This window comes from Lytechinus variegatus, chromosome 11 (assembly GCF_018143015.1).
Source record: "Lytechinus variegatus isolate NC3 chromosome 11, Lvar_3.0, whole genome shotgun sequence".
NCBI lineage: Eukaryota > Metazoa > Echinodermata > Echinoidea > Temnopleuroida > Toxopneustidae > Lytechinus > Lytechinus variegatus.
This window is the reverse complement of record NC_054750.1, coordinates 14,722,715-14,745,413: the sequence shown is the minus strand read 5'-3', so window position 1 is coordinate 14,745,413 and position 22,699 is coordinate 14,722,715. Positions and strand designations below refer to the sequence as shown.

Below are 22,699 nucleotides of genomic sequence, written 5' to 3'. Positions count from 1 at the left end.
ACTCCAAAGTGAGTGTAGTAATATGCTTTATTTCAGACGTTACGTGTATCATTCCCGATGACTTTCCATCACATCTTAGTTCAGTCGATGGCAACTGTTCACCAAGATCCTCCATCGGCTACAACACCACTTGTACTTTTGCATGTGATACTGGGTATAATCTGGTAGGATCCAATTTGGTGACCTGCACTGGAAGTGGAGCTTTATCGGCCGAATTGCCAAGTTGTGCAAGTAAGTTTTATTAATGATATTCCAAATCTCTTTTTGTTTGGGTAACTCCCTATGAACTTCTAAGTTAATCTAATTAGTCATAGTGGCTGACCTTATACAAGACAGCAATTGCCATTGCGCCTTTTGAGACAATAGCGGAGGGGAGGTGGCGGATTCACAATCGCACAACCATAGGTCCTATGTTCTAACCATTAGAATAAGTCTCAATGTCTGGCCTCACCTTTGTCTAATATAAATAAGATATAATCGATGCAATTAGATATGATAGGGTAGTAATGAAATTTAATATATGCCACTGCATGAGAAAGCAACATCCATACTTTGTAAGATATAGTTCAGATAAAATTATGAGTATAGAGTGGTAGATGTCCTAGAAAAATATTAATGTGGCAATGTTAACAACTTATCTAAGGTATTATAATACTAAAACCCCACTTTCATTCATATTGTAGATGTCTTGTGTGATGTGCCATCGACTTTTGACTCTGTAACGTCAACATGCGATGTTGGGTCATCGGTGATATACAGTACTTCCTGTGAATTTTCATGTACTTCCGGTGTCATTGAGAGTGGAAACGCAGAACGGTTCTGTCGCGCAGATGGCACATTTTCTGGCAACGACCTCACTTGCGCAGGTATTACAGTTGTTTGTTTTCTACTACTACCACTACCCCTACTACTACTAGTACTACTCAGTGGCGGTCCGTGACCCGGAGGAGACAAAGCATTGGAGGGGCACAGCATTATTCACAAACAATACAGTGCCCTCCAATGTTATTGTCTCCTCCGGGTCACGGTCCGCCACTGCTACTACTACTACCCCTACTACTACTACTACTACTACTACCACCACAACCATCACCGCCACCACCACCACTACTATTCCTTCTTCTGCTACTCTTACTAATAGTAATTCTACTAATATTGCTACTGCTACTATTACTACTATAGTAGTAGTTGTAGTAGAAGTAGTAGTAGTAGTAGTTAGTATTTAGTAGTAGTAATAATAATACTGGTAGTAGTAGAAGTTTAAAAACTTGGAGAATTAACATTCAATAACGTTCATATGAACATATATTTATAACATTTAATTGGACTATTCATTTATATGAATCAAATGTTAACATCCCCCTATTGCATTTACACTGATAAGTTTTTCTTGTTTAAAATCTATTAGTACTATTAATCTATCAATATGTCAAATCGAATTTTTATAGTTCAAATTTCTACATTTTGCTATGTTCCACGACAGAGGTTATGTGCAACATTCCAGTCTATTCTACTCCGCTTTCGTCTTCCCAGTGCCATTCCGGAGGCCGTGTAGCTGTCGGGACACTTTGCCAATTTAATTGTGAAAGTGGTAACGTCACTCAACCCGCTAACATCATCTGTACCAATACAGGTCAACTGCAGAATGACATTCCACAATGTCTAGGTGAGAAAATTGTCAATATTGGCGTCTCCATCTCAACTTCGATGTGGTGTATTGAGGTGTATTCCCCGACCATAGTGAGAATGATGCAAAACTATAGTGATGCATGTATTTCGTAATCTTTTGTGCTCGATTGTTTCGACCTGGTGTTGGCAATGTTCCTGTCAAATTTCTTAATGTCCCAATTGGATCCCCGGAATGGAGGGTAGTGGGCGGTAGCTATATAGAGTAGAACTCATATCATGCTATCAGCATTAGATATTAAAACATTGGCATTCACATTCAGCCCTTTTGACCTGCTCAGTGTTTTGCGATGGTCGGATTTTCATTCCATCATATGATCATTGGTCACCCTATATGTCCACGTGCGATTGGAAACTCTCTGATAACAGTATAGTACATTGGCCGAGTGGTATCGGCGCCTGAATACATACATAAAATCCGGGGCTCGATTTCCGCAACGGCATCTATGTCATTTATCAACGCATTTTATCGTTTGACTCTTTATTAAACAAATGAAAATGTCATATGCATTGTTGGTACTAATGTATGCAAATGTTGAAGAAAATGAGTAAAAATTTTACAAAACAATTGGCTTATGACCCGGCATAGCCGCACTAGTTTCATTCAGTTATGTTGTATTTTATTTTATTTTCTAGAGTCGTGTGGTTCGGCAGTGTGTAGCGAAGGCCAGTACTGTGGATCCAATGACACATGCCGCTGTGTAAGGGGTTCTTTGACAGCACAAGCGGTGTGTTCAGGTATGTTGTGTAGTAGACTAGTTATATTGACTGAAAATTTTGAATCATTTTAACCCTCCAATTCTAATTTGGAAGATGTCATTGCTGATGGAGATCCCATAGAATTGTATAGATTTTGCTATTCGTGCTTTTTATTTCAGTAAAAAAAATTCAAAGAGTATTTAAAATATGACAATAATAAAAGGGTGGTGCGAAGCATCATCGCAAGGTTCTATGAGACAACATCCAAAGTATCACGAATATTCATCCAAATTTGAACGAAAACATACATAATACAGACCGTATGCATGGTATGGAAAGAATTATTCAGTCATTTATGTCAGAAGCGCTATTCATATACAGGAATTACTTATTACTATCTGAAAAGGAAACGCGGTTAAGCCATGTCATATCTTACATTTTTTTGCGAGGTATTTACTTTTATCTTGATATACATAGAATTATAGAAAGTAAAGAACCATAAAATACGGAAAAGCATCACACTCTGATTCGAAGACGGGGTTTAAATAGACCGTGACATCAAAAGAATGTTTTTGAAGGGGGGAGGGTTCGTGTAGAAATAGCATTTCATTAATTGTAATTTCCATTAACTAGTGTATACTAATAAAACACAATTTACTTTTATCTTAAGAAATATTCGGTAATCTACTTATAATTCCTATGGACAGCTTAATGTGCTTATTTTCTTGTGAATTCGTATAATATGCAAGGATTACCTATATGTTATTCTAGATTCATGCAGAGGCGCCTGTTCCATCGATGAAATATGTACTACTAACAGTGTGAACGGGGAATCCGCTTGTGACTGTGCCCCAGGAAAAGTTCGAGAAATGGACAACAATCAGTGTCGTGGTACGTATATGAGGGCGCCGTAACACAAAGGTTAACGATTGAATGCTAAATGAAACGACCAATCAAGATCATCGTTGCATACCCATTTTGCCAAGTAGACTGACTATGAACCAATCAGAATTGTTCTTTGAACTTATAGCAATCGATCGTTCACCTTTGTGTTACGGAACCCTGGGGCCCGTTGCATAAAACTTTTTACCTGAGAAAACTCTGGTTGCTTTTACCAGAGTTTTTGCCCTGTGTTAAAGTCAATGGCAGAAATCAGACTAACCTTAGTTTTCAGTTTTTACCAGAGTTTTCTCAGGTAAAAAGTTTTATGCAACGGGCCCCTGGTGAAGGACTATGTATCTCTGGGAAAATATTCATTGTAATGAAAGGAGAAGCTGTCCAATCGCATTGTGAGAACAACGTAGAATGTATAAGTATCCTACGATCAGTGCAAGGGCATCTTATGATGTCTTTACAATCTCCTTACGACATCTGTTGGGTTATGCCTTTGGCCGTCTACGATGCCTAACTCATGGAATAGTATGATAATGATGCTGGTAATCCTAAAAAGGATTGTCAGATGTCAATGTCATCTCGGGAACAGATATGCCTTTGGTTGAATCAGTTTGTGCTTAATCATTTCCATTCGATTGTCAATTCTTGATAAGATGCCGTTAATCTGGAAGGAACCATTACGGTGCTGGAGATCAACGGCTCGGAAGCCATATTCTCTGAAGAACTGGGAAACACAAGTAGCTCAGATTTCCAGCAAATTGAGTCGACATTTTCACAACAGGTAATGCTACATTGAAATCCAGTTTCAAAACGCGCGTAGCTACTGAAAGGGGCAATATCTTTATCATGTTTATTATTGATTCGAATGCAGTGGATCGATATGAGCCAAGTAATATGACGTCGTATATCCTGCATGGCAAGCTATGTTTAATGATGTCAAACTTAATATATTCCTATATAAGCTTCGCCAACATGAGTATCGCATATAGATTCCCGTATTGAGATCAATAGAGTTCTTATCTTATTCTTATATTATTGTTACCATTCCAAGATCATGTCGACCATTGGGTCAGTCAATAACAGCATCGATGACGTCACTATTATCAGTATCACGAGCGGCAGTTTGATAATCACCTACAGACTCGTCTTTGGGACAGCACCCGAATTTAACCCGGAAGTACTTGCTGACGAGCTGAGTATGACCCTAAAGCAGCACCTAGACAGTAATAACGGAATACTTGATTCTACCACAAGTACCATCTTCCAGGTGGATCGTGATGTTCCTTCACTACAAGGTATGTTATAGATTTCCTCAATTGATTTTACGCATACGAATCAAGGTCAACCCTAGGGTATTGTTGGATGGGGTTTCAAATCCTTTTTATCAATGTAAACAGAGTTAATACAGAGTTCTACCCGGAAACCGCCTTCTATTTTTAATATATTCACATGTCATGTTGATCAACATATGTCAAGGTATTTTTCTTTATTTGATCCCCCTACTTTTTCTCCAATCATTGTGGTAATTGATTCTTTTATGATTCATTCATTGATTGGTATTTTCATTACCATGACTGGAAACTATACTGCTACTTTTGTTTTATAAAGATCACGACAATCAAAATTTTGTACTCAGTGATAGGCATTATACTGATCAGCATCATCACCGTCATTACAATCCTAACGATTTATTTCAAGAATTTAGTTACATAAAATTACAAAGTATATGGTACAGTATTAATTCAATTGTTTAAAAGAAGGTGTAAAAGTATATACTGATTACAACGTTGGTTGATCAGATTAGTCAATGAGATCGATATCATTTTTTTCGGTAACTATACACATGCTAATTGAGTTGAGGTTTTGCCTATTTGAAGAAAAAAAGCTTTGTTTGATATCTACCAGATACTTTTGTAATCTTATATAATTGAATTCTTAAAACTTACTTGATGTGCAAAATGTAGAAATACTAATGATTTCTCATTATGTCACAGTTTTGACAATGGACGAATGTTCAGATCCCATTTCAAATGATTGTTCTTCAAACGCAATTTGCATCAACCACGACATGGCCGGTGGGTTCACATGCAAATGTTTACCCGGATATCGTGACCTCTACCCTGAAGTACTTCCTGGTCGTTTCTGTTTTCAAAGTAAGTAAAAAGTCATCACAAAATTTTGTTGGGAATAAAAAAAAACTCTTAGATAGAAAAGTGGGCTTCAGATTATAATTAATATTTTGTTTAGCCTTTTGTCACTCTGTTTTGTACAAATGGGTTCGAACACTGGCAACTGCCAAAACTTAGCAAAAAGGCAGTAAATCTAATAAGATATGGGGCTAATAGCAACATAATGTTTCAATGCATTCAGTATCAAAGTAATTATAATCAGACTCTATAGAATGTACAGTTAAAGGGATGGTCCAGGCTGGAGATATTAATATCTCAATAAATAGAGTATGCGCCGAAAAAATTTACAAAGCAAAATACTGAAAAATTTCATAAAAATCGGATAACAAGTAACGAAGTTATTGAATAATAGATATGCATTATTCTGGTGAAACAGTTCTAGGCATGTATTCATAAATAATCATTAGATGGACTGATGATGCCCTGTCCCCACTAGTTATTTTGTATTTTATTATATGAAATTAGGTTTATTTCAAAAATTTCTACCAAGAACTAAAACAATTGAATTGACAACTGATTTAGTGCATTAGTTATTTATTGTCGCAACTTATTTCATCAAAATGGCGACACATCATTTATACATGTATGAAAAAATTAAACAATTATGATTTCATGTAATAACATAAGAAAACGAAAAGTGGGGATATGGCATCATCAGCCCACCTAATGAATATTCATGATGATGTATATATAATTTTTTCAATGGTTTTCACAAAATATCGATAAAATTCAAAATTCAATAATTTCATTATTTGTTGTCCGATTTTGATGGAATTTTCAGTATTTTGCTCTATGAATTTTACTATATTTATTTTGATATAAATATATTCAGCCCGGACCATCCCTTTAATTAAGTATTATAAAGAGGATTAAACATTCAGGAAGTAGACTCGTTAATCGGTTTCATGTTCTAAATGCGCAATGAAAATGCTGTATGGAGCCAAGGAGCACATCAAGTCATACGTACGTACCGCTGATGGACTGGCCAGTGATTGTGACGTATGATACATGTATATATGTAAGTATCATAATTATGCGCAGTCAGGATACACACAACAAACGTAACTGTCAAACGTGCTTGGAAAACGAGGTCTCTTTTAAAGAAATGTAGTTTCAAATAAATCAAAAGTTCTTACTAAACGAACAGTTTCTAACTTTCTCCTCATTTCCCTAGATCATTCTGAGAATTCTGATCCTGGTAAGTAACTAACTATTTCGGCAGTCTAATTTTTATCAAATGCAAAGGATATAGCTTTTTAAAAATATTTCCTTTATTTTGGACTTCTTTTATCATACGATTTAGAAATTAAAGAATATTCATATTTCCTTTAGGCATCTTACAATGACTAATAAAAAAATCAAAGTAGGTTTGGATATTTAGCTTTAAATGCATAGTATGCAGAAATATCCATCTAAGAAGGCCTGTTTGAAAAAAAAAATCAACTCTAAATCGATCCGTTTTGGCATGAGATGGTTTGTTTTTAAGTTACACGGGACGTAACATAAAATGATGAAGCTTCTTTGGATTTCTAACTGATCAGATAATCAGTCATTTTAATTTCCAATCAACGACGGTTGAAATCCAATTAGTATATGAATGCATGTTTATTATTTGTCAGAATTTGATTCTGGATTTCGAAAATTCAGTATTAGATGTTCACACCAGACATGCCAGAGACAATATGATTTCTGGACATAGTATATCTCCTAAGAAAAAGAATCAGTCTTGCATCAGATGGGTAAAGTTGTTCGGAGCATACTAGACTTCTTCTTAAAGGGAAATAGACACAAATGCTTTAAGCGATAACGTTTTACTTTATACCAAGGCTAAATATTTTTATCACAATGCCTCTCGGAATACCTGCCCTGCAAGAATGAAACATTTGATCATTACCCTCTACAGAGACTCCAACTCTCCTGATTTCGGCGGGAGATCTCCGAAAGCCCATTTTCGAAAAATCTCCCGATGCTCCTCGGGATACTGGTCCTGCAAGAACAAAACATATGATCATCACGTTCTAGCGCCAATTTAAATACTAAGCACTTAGTTCCAAGGCACGATTAACCTCCATTTAAAAATGTATTTGATATGGGACTAAAGCTTGGTTTCGAACCCATTATATCCATGACAAGTAGGACATGCATTGACTCAACAGTAGTAGTCACTGGGGTACTGCGAGGTAGACATCAAGTCACACAATACCATACTGTGCCATATATTTTCTATGCCTACCTAGATGATCCAGTAACTGGAAAAGGAATTTACCTGGCTATTGGGATAGCCTCTGGTGTTTTCATCGTGACCGTAGTCATTGTCCTTCTCGGCAGTCGGGCCTACGTGAACTCAAGGTGGAGAAAGTATTACGAGGAAAGCGTGTATAACCCCACGACATCCGAGTCTTACAGTGTTAGTTTTCACTTTTTACAATTACACTTTACAATTAGATTACTAAATTCTTATCTAATCCTCGAACTAGCTGCATTTAGCAGCCGTGCAGTATCTCTCTCTCATGAAGAAAGATGTTTTTGTGTCAAAACACGAGGAGAATGGCCTATTACTTACAATGTGCCAAGTTGTGTCATTATGCTTTAGCATCCCGACTGCTTTTATAGACAGTCCTTATCAAAATAAGGCCCATTTATTTTGTCAATGAACTATTTGTATTGCTCAACTGGTCTCTTGAAATGCTGTGGCTGTTGAATGGTGACCATGTGTAGGCCTTAGTGCTAGTGGAGCAAATTATAAAGCACTCTGTAAGGGAAGAAGAGGGCGCCCTACCAAATACTCTATAGATTGGATTTGATAATGGTATAGCTCTCCATTTCATTTCATATGGATGTAACATGTTAAAGTTACATAGCCACGAGATGTATGACATGATCATTCTAAATAACTTTACAAAAAACAATGTTAAACTGTCTTTTGATAAAGTATTCGTACAAGCTATACATTTTTTAGATAGGAATATCTCAACTATTTTCCCCAATATATTATTGTAGAGAAAATATCCATACCTTGATAGCTACCAAATCGAACGCAATGGAGGCTTGTTTGATGAAGTAAAGAGCACACAGATGCAAGATCACCCACTGTATGTAAACTACACACGAACAAAGGCTGGAAATGGTGAAAGGACGTCAAGAAGTAAAGGTTTGACTTCCGACTCTGAGGCTCCGAAGTTTTCCTCTGACGGTCCGACCCATTCTTCAGCTGGAACGAACACCAATCTTGATTATTCAAAAGCAATATCAACCAATGGTTATCATGGGTATGGCGGACAACATCTACATTACCCTTACCATAATGGGATAGTGATAAAAGACCACTTGCCGCAGACGAAAAGACTAAAGACGAACGGAGGAGCAGAGAGGTATTCATCAACAAACCCCAGGGGACAAGGAGACCATCTACCTTTAGATACGCTACATAGAGCTACGTAAGTTTCTTAATAATGTTCACAATGTAATGTATGTGACGTGGTAAGGCAATACCTTGGGGGCGTTTCATGAAAGGACTTGTCGGACGTTTTATCCGACAAGTCCCATTTTATCCGACAGTTACCCTAGGAACAGTGCCTCACAGCCAATCAAAATCATGGAAAGATGTCAGATCTGACAACTTGTCAGATGAAAATATTGATGAAACGCTCCCCAGACACCAGTGGCGTAACGTGGGTCACGGCATGGGGGCACCAGCAAAAATTTTGAGTCACTTAATGAGAGCGCGCTCAGTTGCCAGGTATACTGACCTAATAGAGACATTTTACGGACAGTGACATTAAAGGATAGGTATCTCACTGATCCAAGCGCGAAGCTCGAGCTGAAATTGTAATTTATATTCAGACCTAAAAAGGGACATTATAAGCAAATTTTTAAAATTATGACACGTACCTGTCTCGCTAAACAAACAATGCGAGCACAAAGCGTGAGCCGAAATTTGTGTATATATTGACCCCAAACATGAGCATTTTAAGGACTATATTTTAGGAATCCATTAAGAGTATACATATCTCACCAGCTAATGCGAGTACCAATAGCTTGCAGATTTTGTTAGAATTACATCTAAATACAAGGACTAGTCATTGTAATCATGATTAACATACGCATCTCACTGAAATATTGCGATCGCGAAGCGCAAGCTGAAAATTTAGGAAATTAAGACATGAAGAGGTGCATTCTAAGGCTTGTTTGTAGGAATTCACGAAGACCATACGTATTTCACTAACCAAATGATGCGAGCACGGAGCGCAAGATGACTTTTTTTTTAATTCAAATCAGGAAAAGGGACATTTTAAGGACTAGAAATTCATGAAGAGAAGACATATTTCACCAATCCACTAATGCGAACGTAAGCACGGATAGGAAATGTTTTATATCAGGACCTTATATGGGGCATTCCATTTACAGGGATGGTCTTGGCTAAAAATATTTAAATCTAAATAAATAAGGTAAAATTCACAAAGCAAAATGCTGAAAATTTCATCAAAATTGGATAACAAATATTTTGTGAAAACAGTTATATGTACATTGTCATGAATATTCGTTAGGTGGGCTGATGATGTACCATCCTCACTTTCCTTTTTCTTATGTTATTACATGAAATCATAAATGTTTCATTTTTTAATATATTTGTAAATGTTGTGTCTCCATTATGATGAAATAAGTTGCAGCTATAAATAAATAATGCACTTAATCAGTTGTCAATCGAATTGTTTTCGTTCTTGATAAAAACATTTTGAATAAACCTAATTTCATGTAATAAAAATACAAAAGAACAAGTGGGGATATGACATCATCAGCCTAACAATAATAATAGTAATAGGCATTTATATAGCGCCATCTATCTAGAAATATTCTATTCCGAGGCGCGTTGTTTTTATTATTACTACCCCGGCTTTAGCTCGAGCAACCTTTCAGCGCTCATGCATTCAAGGAATTAATCCTGCCGGGTACTCATTCGCCTCACCTGGATGAGTGCAGCACAATGTGGATAAATTTCTTGCTGAAGAAAATTACGCCATGGCTGGGATTCGACCCTCTGTTTCAAAGTCAGAAGACTTATCCACTGGGCCACAACGCTCCACCTAATGAAGATTCATAAAGACATGCTTAGAAGTGTTTCCCTGGAATAATGCAAATCTTTAAAATTCAATAACTTCGTTACTTGTTTTCCGATTTTGATCCAATTTTCAGCATTTTGATTTGTGAATTTTACTTTATTTATTGAGATATAAATATCTTGAGCCTGGACCATCCCTTTAAGTAGACATGAAAAAGAAACATATGTCACTACATAAAACGATAATAATTCGAAGTGCGAGAAAATATATTTGGTGTATATTGACTTGAAAACGGGAGGTTTTACTACAACATGATTATATATCTCGTCAAACGGACAATGCGAGCCCCACGAACAATAAATACATAGGCCCTGAGCAAATTACGTTTCATAAAGTTAGAAAAAATGAATTTTTTAATGTAATATAACATAACATAATTATAATAATAACACTATAATGAACAATGATTTCTTCTTTCCCATTACATTTCTTTCCCTTTCTCCCTCTTTTTCTCCTTTCCCCCTTTTTTGTCAGCCGATGGGGGGGGGGGCACGTGCCCCTGTAGCCCACTTCCTGAACTGTATGGATACTAGGATAGCATACCACAAAATCGAATAGATATCAACTGTTTACTCGTGGAGATTCGGACTGTGCCATAACCATTGATGACTTGACCAGAAAATACAATTTGCCTGATTTTGCACGATTTGAAGAAAAGGGAAAAAATGTAAACTATTATCTGATTGATTTTCTAAAACTTATCATTTATTCTCGCTGTGCTATCTTTATTTACCTATTTTTTTAAATGCATTCACGAAATCTTCTTTTGCAGATACGTCACACGATTTTGATGCAGCAAGTGGACATCATGGTTTGACGACTGACGCCGAGTCAGGTTTTCATCGTTGATCATTATGGTCATCGATGGTCAGAGTCATTCTTGTCAAGGAACAAAGCACGCCAAGCGCAATGGAGGGACTTGGAACACAGTGACGGAATGGTAAACATGAACGAAAACAACCCTTGTCTTGCACTCTACACCGGTCACCTGCAGTGACTTCTTGTTAATTAATTTTCAATCAAGTCCTTTGGAACGTGGTTATTACGTGATTTTTTTTTCGAAATGGGGCCAGAATGCAATACGTGCCTCAAACAGTAGGGTAGACGTTTATGATGATGACAAATACTTATGTTCTAACTTCCACTGAGCGGGATCGTGCAAAAAGCTACTGACTTTGATATTACAATGATAATGCATAAGAATTCATTAGCTTTCATTACTTTTTCTGATTTATTCTGATTAAAGCATTTTGATTGCACAACAGTAAAGAAAGCACCACAACGTAGGAATACATGTAATAAAATATCATCGTCTTTGTGGTCATAATGAACGTGTGTCGTCTAAAAAAGCATTTCATAATATTTGAGTCTACACGTGAAAATTAGTATAGAAACTTTTTAGTTAAAGTTACACTTGAAAAAAGAATCGTATAACAATTTTTATTTATTAAGTTTGGGCAACAAGCTTTAGCAAAATGGTGTAATCTACGCCGAAAAGTCGGGAGACTGAAGACCGCCAACAAATGTATTTTGGCTTTCACTTGGTTCAGCCATCACTACTTTTCGGCTAACTTCAATCATTCTAACTGTTATTGCATAAAATTTATAATAGACTTCATACACGTTTTTATATGCCGTCCAGCATCCTTCTTTCTGTTCTTTATTTTCAATCCTCGGCAGCCTGGTCATGTTCTTTCCTTTTTTTCTTGTACCTTTTTTTCATTTTCCAATTTAGCTTTTGGCTTGTTCCATTCTTCATTTCCAGCTTTTGTTTGCCATTTTGTTATCTTTTAATATGTTATGCTAATGTATTAGACCCCTCCCCCTCTCCTTTTACGCCACTGAATTCGTGCTAAATTTTGTTTTAACTAAATGGCATCGTGTGACTTGTTATTTCCCCAGAAACTGAGAAAAATAGTCATTAACGCGTTCCAACTTGAATGTCAGACGGTGAGGTCAAAATATATGCATTAATGAAACGTGAGTTGATAATTGAATTAACCTTACCGCGGGTTTTTTTGTAATCATGTAAATGTTGTTTTGGAATAACCTTCTTGTCGGCAAATTTGCCACTGCAGTTTATTATAAAGAGATTTTTCAAAGAGGGAGAAAGAAAAAAAGAAATTATTCAATTCAATTTAACATTTATTTATGGTTTCTTCCGATTGACATTACACAAGTTACATCCGATTTCATACAAAATAAACAAATCAATAATATAGTAATAAAACAAGGAAAGAAAATACAAAATTAGAAAGAGGAAAACAAAGAAAAAAGTAGAAGATAAGCTAAGAAGAGAAAGAGATTGAATTCTTTCATCAATTTCCCATTCCGCTGCTTCCCTATCTTCCTTTCCATTTTACCTCTTCTCTCATTTTCAACAGGCGCGGTTTTAGGTGGGGGGGGAGCTTTGAGGACTGAAGCCCCCCCCACACAAATTTTCTACCACAAAGAAAACAATATATAGGTCCTAAATGCGAAGGCCTATACAGTACGTATAAAAAAACGGGACAGTTTTGAAAAGTCTATCACTTTTTTTTACATTATGATGTCTACATTTTGATGTTGAAAGATGCTCTAATGTCATATCTTTCAAATGCCATTTTAAAAGTTGAGTTTCGTTCATGCTTGAGCTGCATGTTTGTATACGCATGCAGGCCTACGTATTATTGTTCTATTAAAAGGAAGCGTATGAAACATATCTCATTTCATCAGATATAATGGCTAGGCAGTGGTTGATCCGAATGGGGGGGGGGGCACATCAGATCCGTGTCCCCCCCCCTTGAGAGTCACAGCAAATATTTCTTAATGGGAATATGTCGTTCACACACAAGTGAGGACCTTTTTATATTTGCTTGTCAAATTTTAAATGGCACAAATTTGCATTGATTTTTGTAAAATTCTTTGTTTCATTTTTTTTTTTGCTTGTCAAACTTTTCTAAGGGAAATATGCCCCTTTTTGCATAATTCTGGATCCACCCGTGTGGACAGGGGCCTTATAGCATCAGGCCTAAAACTATCCACAACTATCGATTGATTTTTCCTGTGTTATGAATATAAACGCATTGAACTATTATATCGAGTTCGTTGGTCCAAGAATATCAAGATACGAGGGAGCGAGACAAGCGAGGAAAGAACAACCTACAGGAAATTGCATGATTCCCAATAACGATTGAAAATGTACTCGAAGGGATGCATGTGAGGTTTATTCTCTAGATATTATTTACAATCTAGTGATGGAATGGGGTGCATTTATTGAAAGATTAGGGGCATTGAATGCAGACGATACAGCAACATCGCTTCTGTGCTTTCAATGGGATGTGCATAAATGAAAATGATAAAGTGGGAAAGAAGGGAATGTACTTATAGAAGGAGATGATAAGTATTTCAAAATGAATTATGACTAATGGGGTGTTGCAAGAAACTTGCGATCAATTGCAAGTCAATTTTTGGTCAATAAATCAATCATAAGTCTTGCAGTTAATTGAAAATTAGTGATTGATTGCTAATCTACTCCTTGAAACAAGAAGTTTAATCTGATTTGCTATAACTAACTTTGATCTATCAGTTATAAAATTGCAACAGAATATTTGCAATTGATCGAAAATATTTTCTTGCAACACCTCCTAAGAAAGCCAGAGGACACTACTTTGATTTACATGTTTAAACATTCTAACTAAATCATGGAAAAAATAACATATTTATTAAATTTTATTAAATATGTATCATTCTATATGACTTAATCCTTTTTTTTAGCTCATTAGGATTACCAGCAACTGTTTGTCTCTAATATACATGTAACTAAATTTTGCTTAGTTAACGTATTACATTTGCATTATTTGAAAAATTGCTAAACCACAATTTGCTTACATAAAGGTTGCATACATACTTAGTTACCATATAATCAATAAATGAAAAGCGAAACTCGTGGATTCATGGAATTTAAATTAAAGCAATAATTAAAAAATACAAATTACCCTTTACAATGCATTTTGAAACAAATATCGGTGTTATTTACTGTAATTATATCTTATATAACTTTAACTTATTCATTCTATCAGATGTTTTCCAACGCTTGTTGACTTTATATGCATGTACTACTTCTCCCTCTCTCTCTCTCTCTCTCTTCGTGCAATATCTCACAAAAATAAGCCTACTCACTGGTTTTACGAATTTTAAGTGCAATTAGGGTCCATATAGTTTGATATTCTTTTTTATATAAATGCTAGTTTTTCGTATTTTCTTAATGGTAAAGTATTTTATTAATAGTAAAAGTAAAGTCCTAATGGTTTCCTGTGTGTACGATTTTGATAGATTTAACTTTACTCATGAAATATTTATTAATCGTATTAGTTTAATTTACAAGTAAAAACTTAGTATCATTTTTTTCATGTTAAGTATTTACATGGTCATTTTCGTGGTGAACTTTGGACGATTGTATTCAAAGTTAATATTCTAAAGGTACCCCTTTTGGGGTGCCTGGATACATTACCTAGTTTTCTCTTTGTATTTCTCCTTATTGAAATTAAGTGCACTGCGAGAGTGACCCTTTAATCTAATCTAATGTTGATAGTGTATATTGTTTATTGTCTTGTAATTCTTTTTATTTGTAATTCATGTTCATTTCAGTTTGTACTGCGAGACATGTTTTTATAAAATTCATTTATTTATCTTATCTATCTTTTAAAATGAAAGAAGTCCGAAATTAAACTCTCTTAATCATGACTTCATTGCCTACTTGTATTCCAATTACGAATGGTACAAATACGAAAACAAGCACTCGTGTCACATATACTTTAGGTAAATACTTATATATACCTGCTTACACAAATCTAAGAATATACATTCACATTTCCTATACATTCATTAAATTATAATCACTATTAGACAAATCTGAATATGCACACTTATAACTTCATAATTTTTTTACTTATATTCTTACTATTAGTCACACAATCACAAAAGTACACAACAAAAACTGTGGTGTTAACCGGTGTACATGGAGGACCACACCAGTTATTTTATACCGGTGTTAAATTGGTGGTGTTCGCTTTACACCTATAGGTGTTATTACAACACTTTTGGTTGTTACATTTACACTCTTTGGTGTTATGTTCAATCTCTAGGGTGTAATTTTAACACCTCAGGGTGTGGTCCTCTATTAACACCTTGGTGTCAGTTTTAACACTACAGTTTTAACACTACAGTTTTTACAGTGTATACAGATACCTGCCTCATACCTTATTCTGCATTACTATACATCAATGAAATAGGCCCTATTTATATTACAGTATAGAGATAAATATGAAAGCATGCATTATAAGTCTTAGATCTCTTGTAAAGGCTGATATTCTTATCACCAATCAGAGCAATTCCAACTCAAATAATACACGACCTGATCCGCCTTTTATTTTATTTTCATATTCATTTTTTTTTAATCTTCAGTATTAAATATACATGTATATATGTGTGTGTGTGTGTGTATATGTAGATATATATATATATATATATATATATACCTGCCTACACAAGTCCAAGAATATACATTCACATTTCCTTCATTAAATTCTAATCACTAATAGACAAATCTGAAAATAGACACTTAGACCTTCATAAATACTTATATTCCTACTATTAGTCACTCAATCACAAAAATATACACATACCTGACTCATACCTTATTCTGCATTACTACATCAATGAAATAGGCCCTATTTATATTACAGTATAGAGATAAATATGAAAGCATGCACTCATAAGTCTTTGATCTCTCGTAAAGGCTGATATTCTTATCACCAATCAGAGCAATTCCAACACAAAGAATAATACACGACCTGATCCACCTTTTATTTTATTTTCATATTCCCTTTTTTCAAAATCTGTGGTATTAAATATACATACAGTGCGTCCCAGAAAAAAAAAACGAAACCGAGATTAAGCGATGATTTATCATAACTTAATCACAAATACAATAGACAAATGACCTACCAATGTAAAGCTTAGAATCTCCTCTTTCATCTGTTATTACCTAGGTTATTCTCGCTCAATCACGCATGAGTGAGCAAAAAAAATTTGAAGAAATGATACCAAAAACTCATTTGGCGGGGGGGGGGAGGGGGTACACGTATCTGAATTTTAAAAAGACAGTCACATGCCAAAAAAATCAATATCTGCTCTTTAATTTGATACGGTCACAAAAAAAAATTGTCAAGAAGTAAAAAAGTTATGTTCCCTCGAAACAATGCTTGTATTTCCATAATTTCATTAAATATACGTGTTTTCACCTGTTTCCCACAGAAGCTATCGCATGATTAACAAAAGACTTAATGCATGGCTGATCGTCAACAAGACGGAGTGTCGAGTGAGTTTGAACGCTAAATATAGCCTGTAAAACCTCTTCATTTTATGAAATTATTGAAATTCAAGCCTTATTTCAAATAACCAGAACTTTGTTATTTCTTGACCATTTTCTGTAATTGAGGTATCAAATTAAAGAGCAGATATTGAACTTTTTTAAATGTGGTTTTCTTTTTGAAACCCAAATACAGCCCGCCAAATGACTTTTTGGTATCCCCTCTTCAATTTTTTTTTGCTCACTCATGCGTGAATGAGAAATAATCCAAGTAATTTCAGATTTAAGAGGAGATTCTAAGCTTTACAATGGTAGGTCATTTGTCTATTGTATTTTTGATTAAGTTATGATAAATCATCGATTAATCTCGGTTTCGTTTTTTGTGGGACGCACTGTTCGATGCTAAACATACGTCTTCTTCAGGGATCCACACAAGCATGCTCACAATGACAAGAATTGAAATAATAACAATAATAATAATAATACATATATACACACACACACAACAAAAAAGTAAGTCCCCCTAAATCAAATTGCTGTAACTTTTGAACGGAATAATTTTGAAATGTGGTGTGTGTGTGTGTGTGTGTATATATATATATATATATATATATATTATATTCTATTATTTCTTTTGTTTGAATTGACGGCTCTCCCGCCCCTTCGCGAAAAGAAAATTCCCAGTTGTTTTACTTTTAGAAATCATGGTAGTTTGGCAGGGCCCTGAGAACGATTTAAAAAAAAAGGGGGAGGTCCTTCAGAGCCCTCAGCAAACCAGCTTCCCAGTGCCATGTGGTTCGGGCCAATCATTGAGTTCGTAACATAGCTCGCAATTGTCGGGATGGGAATGGAATCTTACTAAAAGACCCGGTTAAGATACATACAAACACTTTTCGGAAATCGGGGTGTTTGAAGGCGAAGATAATTGGATTCATTGCAGAGTTGCTCCAAATAACACAAAATCCAACAACAGCATAAAACGGGTTTGACACGTTAATCAAGATGGGAAAGGGGAGGAAACAAATGACAAATACTATGGTAACCAGTGCCAGTTTCTTCGTGACTTTGACTTCACGAGCCCTGAATCGGTTAACTGGGATTTGACGATGTGGGCGAACTGGTCTCGCAGGTGGTACTTGGTTCTCTGCTCTTCGGATTGGAGGAGACTCGTTTTGATTTGGTAGCTCCTGTGCCTTAATTGGTGGGGACTCATTCTCATTTACTAGCACCCGTGCCTGAACCAATGGGGATTCATTCTCAATTGCTAGCTCCCGTGCCTGATTTGCTGGGGGCTCATTCTGATTTGCCAGCTCCCGTGCCTGAATTGCTGGAGACTCATTCTGATTTGGTAGCTCTCGTGCCTGAATTGCTGGGGACTCATTCCCATATGCTAGCACCCTTGCCTTCATTGGTAGAGACTCATTTTCATTTGCCAGATCCCGTGCCTTAATAGGTAGAGACTCGTCCTGATTTGCTAGTTCCTGTGCCTGCATTTGTGGGGATTCCTTTTGATTTGCTTGCTCTCGTTCCTGAATTGGCGTAGACTCATTCTCACATGCTGGCACCCGTGCCTGAATTTGTGGAAACTCATTCTGATTTGCTACTTCCCGTGCCTGCATTTGTGGTGATTCCTTTTGATTTGCTTGCTCTCTTTCCTGAATTGGCGGAGACTCATTCTCACTTGCAAGAACTCGTGTCTGCATTGATTGGGGCTCGTTCAAATTCGTTGGCTCTCGTGCCTCAGTTGGTAGGGACTCATTCTCAGTTGCCATTTCTCGAGCTGGTGGGGCTACATCTCCAGCAGCAGCAACTGCCATCCTTTTGGTGCTAGCTCTAACATACAGAATTATTTTGATATAGGATATCAAAATAATCAAACTCGAAGAGACGACCAATGTTCCGTCGATTACCTGGTAAGTAATTTCGTTGATGTTCGATGTATTGTACATAAATAGCTTAGCCTTTGGATCATACGCAAAGAAATCAACGGGTCTCTCCAAAAATAGAGCCGTGTTTATTATAACCGGGATAGCCCATGAACTCAAAATGAAGAGCGCTATTTTTGGCCTTGTGAAAAGTTTGTCGAAGGTAGTCCAGGACTGGGTAATCTTCACACATCGTATAAATGCGATCATAGCCAATGTAAGAATTGTAGTGTAAGTTGAAACCACGACGAGTAATTCCATAGACATGATAAATTTCGTTGATAGTGACGGTTCATTGGGTGATAATAGAACAATAATTTGGGCGGGAATATTCAGACAGGTCACCACATCACAGAATGCCAAGTTAACCACGAAGACATTGGTTTTGGTTTGTAGTTTAGTTGACAGGAATACAGAGATGATCGTTAAGCTGTTTCCCACCAGACCAGTAACGAATATTAGGATCAGAAATGACGCAGCGACGATGTACCAAACGGTATGCATTGGTGTCAAATCTCCTGAAGTTATATTTAAATTAAATGGAGCGTTGTGGCCCAGTGTATTATTCTTCGGACTTTGAAACAGAGGGTCGTGGGTTCGAATCCCAGCCATTGCGTAATTTCCTTCAGCAAGAAACTGATCCACAATGTGCTGCACTCAACCCAGGTGAGGTAAATGGTTACCGGTAGGAAGTAATTCCTTAAAAAGCTGTGTGAGCTATGAACGCCTAGCTAAGCCGGGTAATATAGGAGCGCCTTGAACACCTAACAAGGTGGATATGTGCGCAATATAAATTCCCTTTATTATTATCAAATTTGTCATCCATGACTGCTGAAATTAAATGTGCGATCAGTTAAAACAAACAAACTCTATCAGGTATACATGTTACACAACGATTGGGCACCAGCCTACAGCTGAAATATCCTCAAAGAAAGTGTCAGAAAATGTCATATTCTCCCCCATGCACATTAAATGAAGTTATAAATATAAACCCTAATCAAGTCACCGTGCTACACTTTTTACTATAAACTAGCATCGTGCGACATGTTTTCCCCCTGAATGCATTAATGAAACATGATATGATAATTACATTTACCTTAGGTTTTTAATTTTCTTTTGATAGGAATGTTTTGGACAGGCCTTTTTGTCGGCAAATTTGTCATTGCAGTTGATGGCAAAGAGAGGAAAAAGAGGGAGAAATTGTAAAAAGAAATTACGAGACAAAAAAAAGGAGAAAGAGGTGAAAACCAAGGAGCTAAAATGAGAGGAAGTTCTATCATCACTTTCCATTGTCATTTCCGCTGCTTATCTTTCCATTTCATATCTTCTCTCATTTTCGCCGATATGAAGTTAGATTGAAAATGTAAAGGTTTATGAAACTTTTATCACAATCTTTCTTTCAAGGTTGCTCAACACATGCCGTCCATATGTTGACTGTTACGAGTAAAAAAATTTACTTTTTCTTCCAAATAATGTATCAATAAGCTGCATGTTTGTATATTGTGCCCAACGTATTATTATTTTTTATTTAAAGGAAGTTTTATTTTCATGAGATATAATGGCCAGCGGCTGTGTAGCGTTAAGCCTTTAAGTAGCCATCATAGTTAAGGCCTTTTCTTTGGGGGGGGGGGTGTCGATTGATCCTTTCATGTGTTGTGAATATAATGCATTTTCATCGGGTTTGTCTGGCCCGTGAATATTAAGATTCGAGGGAGCGAGACGAGTGAGATGACAACATTTATGAAATTGCATGATACACGATAACGATTAAAAAATAAGACATTAACGAGACCTTTAATTGACATTTTATATACTGATGGAAAAGGAAAAGATCTTATTACCAAGAACAGGGATGCAATCAGTCAATTCGATTCGATTCGCATCCATTTCATTCTCGATTTAAGAAATGTACATTACACAAGATTTAAGAAAATATTTGAGAACAAAAATGAGAATGGACTGGGGAACTGCATAAAGTCATAAGGCATTGTACAAGTGCAGTTCGTAGAAAGTTGCTTACATGGATTCTATGGTAAAAAAATGATAAGATATTTATTAAACAAGGTATATAAAAAAAATGACAAGGAACATTTTCAAGCAACTTCAAAATAGAAGATGGAATAGATATCAGCCTCTGATTATCAGTTATTTTTTCAACATAAATTTGATACGATTTAACGGATAAAGATTTGAATATGATTTGAATTTCGATACGATTTGAGAAACGAAACGCTGCAACTCATCCTAATATTCATTTGCATATCATGTAAGTCATTTTGCTTCAATGATTAGAGTAACAGAGAGAATATCACATCATTGTGGGGGCCCGGGGCTTGGCACCCCACGAGAGCAGCGGACGACTGCCCATTATGATATTTTTCAATTAGTTAAAAAAAAAGAAGGGAAATGAGAAAAAATGCATGATTAAGTGAAGAAAGAAGATAGAAAATCATGAAAGGGAGGGGGTTGAGCTGTGTAACTATATGATACCTATACAATTTCACATTATATCATTGAGACAAATAATGACGTCATTGTTACGTAGATTTGCCCATTTGTCAGAATATGACGCCACCCATGTAAAGTTCAATACATAAATCTTTTGAATCATTAATCATTTTAAAGGGATCAGGCAATATTTGTTTAATCCTGGTTATGTTCAAACCAGTATTGACAATAAACCATAAGAATACGTTTCTTCATCTACATCTCTCGTAACATTTGTAATGACTTGTGATAAATTCGTGATTGGGCTTATATGTCTTTGATTAAAGATAAAAATAACTATTCATCATCTTTAATAATTCCAACTGAACATCTGTAAACACTATTTTTATGTTTCAATGGATTGGTACTATGTCTACCTTGGTATTCCAATACACTAGTTGCGTACAGATGGGGGGAGGTGGTGGGCTTGTGGGTGCTTCACTATAAAGAAAGAATAATGAAAAGGAAAGAGAGAATGGTAAAATATTATATTTTCTGAATATCATTGCAAAAGCTATCACAAAATTTGAATTTTGTTAAAGAAATGTCGAAAGTTTTGCTCGGTCGCTTCGCTCGATGGCAACTATTTAGAAATTTTGCCCGATACGCCATATCTGGCGCCCTCGAAATTCTTGGCTCGTTGCCCCACTGCAATACATGAATGAATCAAATGGATTTGTGTATAGCATAAATTGATTAAAACAATTAAATGAATCAAAAATATATAAACGATTTTGAGAAATAATGAGAAAAATGTAAATGATGAGAAACAGAAAAAAAATACAGTGTCGAGCTAAATATATGGACAAAAGGGACAAGAGGGAGAAAGAGGGGAAGGCAGTGGCGTCACTAGAGTGTCTGAGGGTGTGAGTGTATGAGGGTGGATGTATGTGTGTGTTGGAGGTGCTACTATTAGTAGCCAAAGGGTCCGATTAGGGTGCATGTACTTGCTCATGCCCGCCTTGATTCTGTTGATGCCGCGATTTCGCTTCGCGTCAGAGGGGTCTGGGATGTTTAATTAATCATTTTCAAATTGGGAAAACTTAACGTTCCGAATATGATCATGTAACATGCATGCATAACACAGCAAACGCAGCGGCTGTGAAGGGATTTTTCGGATAGGGAAAACAGATACAAAAATAATTCCAGAGAATAGAAAAACTGCAGTATTAAGGGCCTTGAAAATGTTACGAATATTCCTTTTATTAATTTGTCTGTGAGAATATTTAAATGTCGTGTCTATTTTTAAGAAAAACAAATCTATTATAGAAATAAGGGTTAATTTTATGTATGATAAAAGCGAAAGAACTGACAAAGAAAGAGTAAGAACATTTTTAAAACTGGTAG

The 22,699-nt window shown here is 36.0% G+C and overlaps 2 protein-coding genes across 2 annotated transcripts in view; one reads left to right on the top strand and one right to left on the bottom strand.

Annotated features, from left to right (window-relative positions):
- The window catches only part of LOC121423465 (sushi, von Willebrand factor type A, EGF and pentraxin domain-containing protein 1-like), a 70,555-nt gene extending 56,522 nt beyond the window's left edge, over positions 1–14,033 (top strand). The window contains exons 32-43 of the mRNA XM_041618811.1: positions 37–231; positions 684–866; positions 1,484–1,666; positions 2,323–2,424; positions 3,157–3,276; positions 3,933–4,060; positions 4,331–4,574; positions 5,274–5,432; positions 6,643–6,666; positions 7,706–7,875; positions 8,469–8,905; positions 11,361–14,033. Of these exons, the coding sequence (XP_041474745.1) occupies positions 37–231; positions 684–866; positions 1,484–1,666; positions 2,323–2,424; positions 3,157–3,276; positions 3,933–4,060; positions 4,331–4,574; positions 5,274–5,432; positions 6,643–6,666; positions 7,706–7,875; positions 8,469–8,905; positions 11,361–11,379 (1,964 nt within the window). The 3' untranslated portion in view covers positions 11,380–14,033. The remainder of the gene's footprint in view (positions 1–36; positions 232–683; positions 867–1,483; positions 1,667–2,322; positions 2,425–3,156; positions 3,277–3,932; positions 4,061–4,330; positions 4,575–5,273; positions 5,433–6,642; positions 6,667–7,705; positions 7,876–8,468; positions 8,906–11,360) is intronic.
- A 3,713-nt stretch (positions 14,034–17,746) lies between these two features.
- On the bottom strand, positions 17,747–18,757 carry LOC121424227 (D(2) dopamine receptor B-like). Its single transcript, XM_041619835.1, has one exon. It carries the CDS (start codon positions 18,755–18,757, stop codon positions 17,747–17,749), a length of 1,011 nt encoding a protein of 336 aa, XP_041475769.1.
- Between the last annotated feature and the right edge of the window lie 3,942 nt (positions 18,758–22,699).

Bases quoted from the DNA above. Each gene is read 5' to 3' on its own strand.
- LOC121424227 (XM_041619835.1), bottom strand. From the start codon at position 18,757: ATGGCAGTTGCTGCTGCTGGAGATGTAGCCCCACCAGCTCGAGAAATG.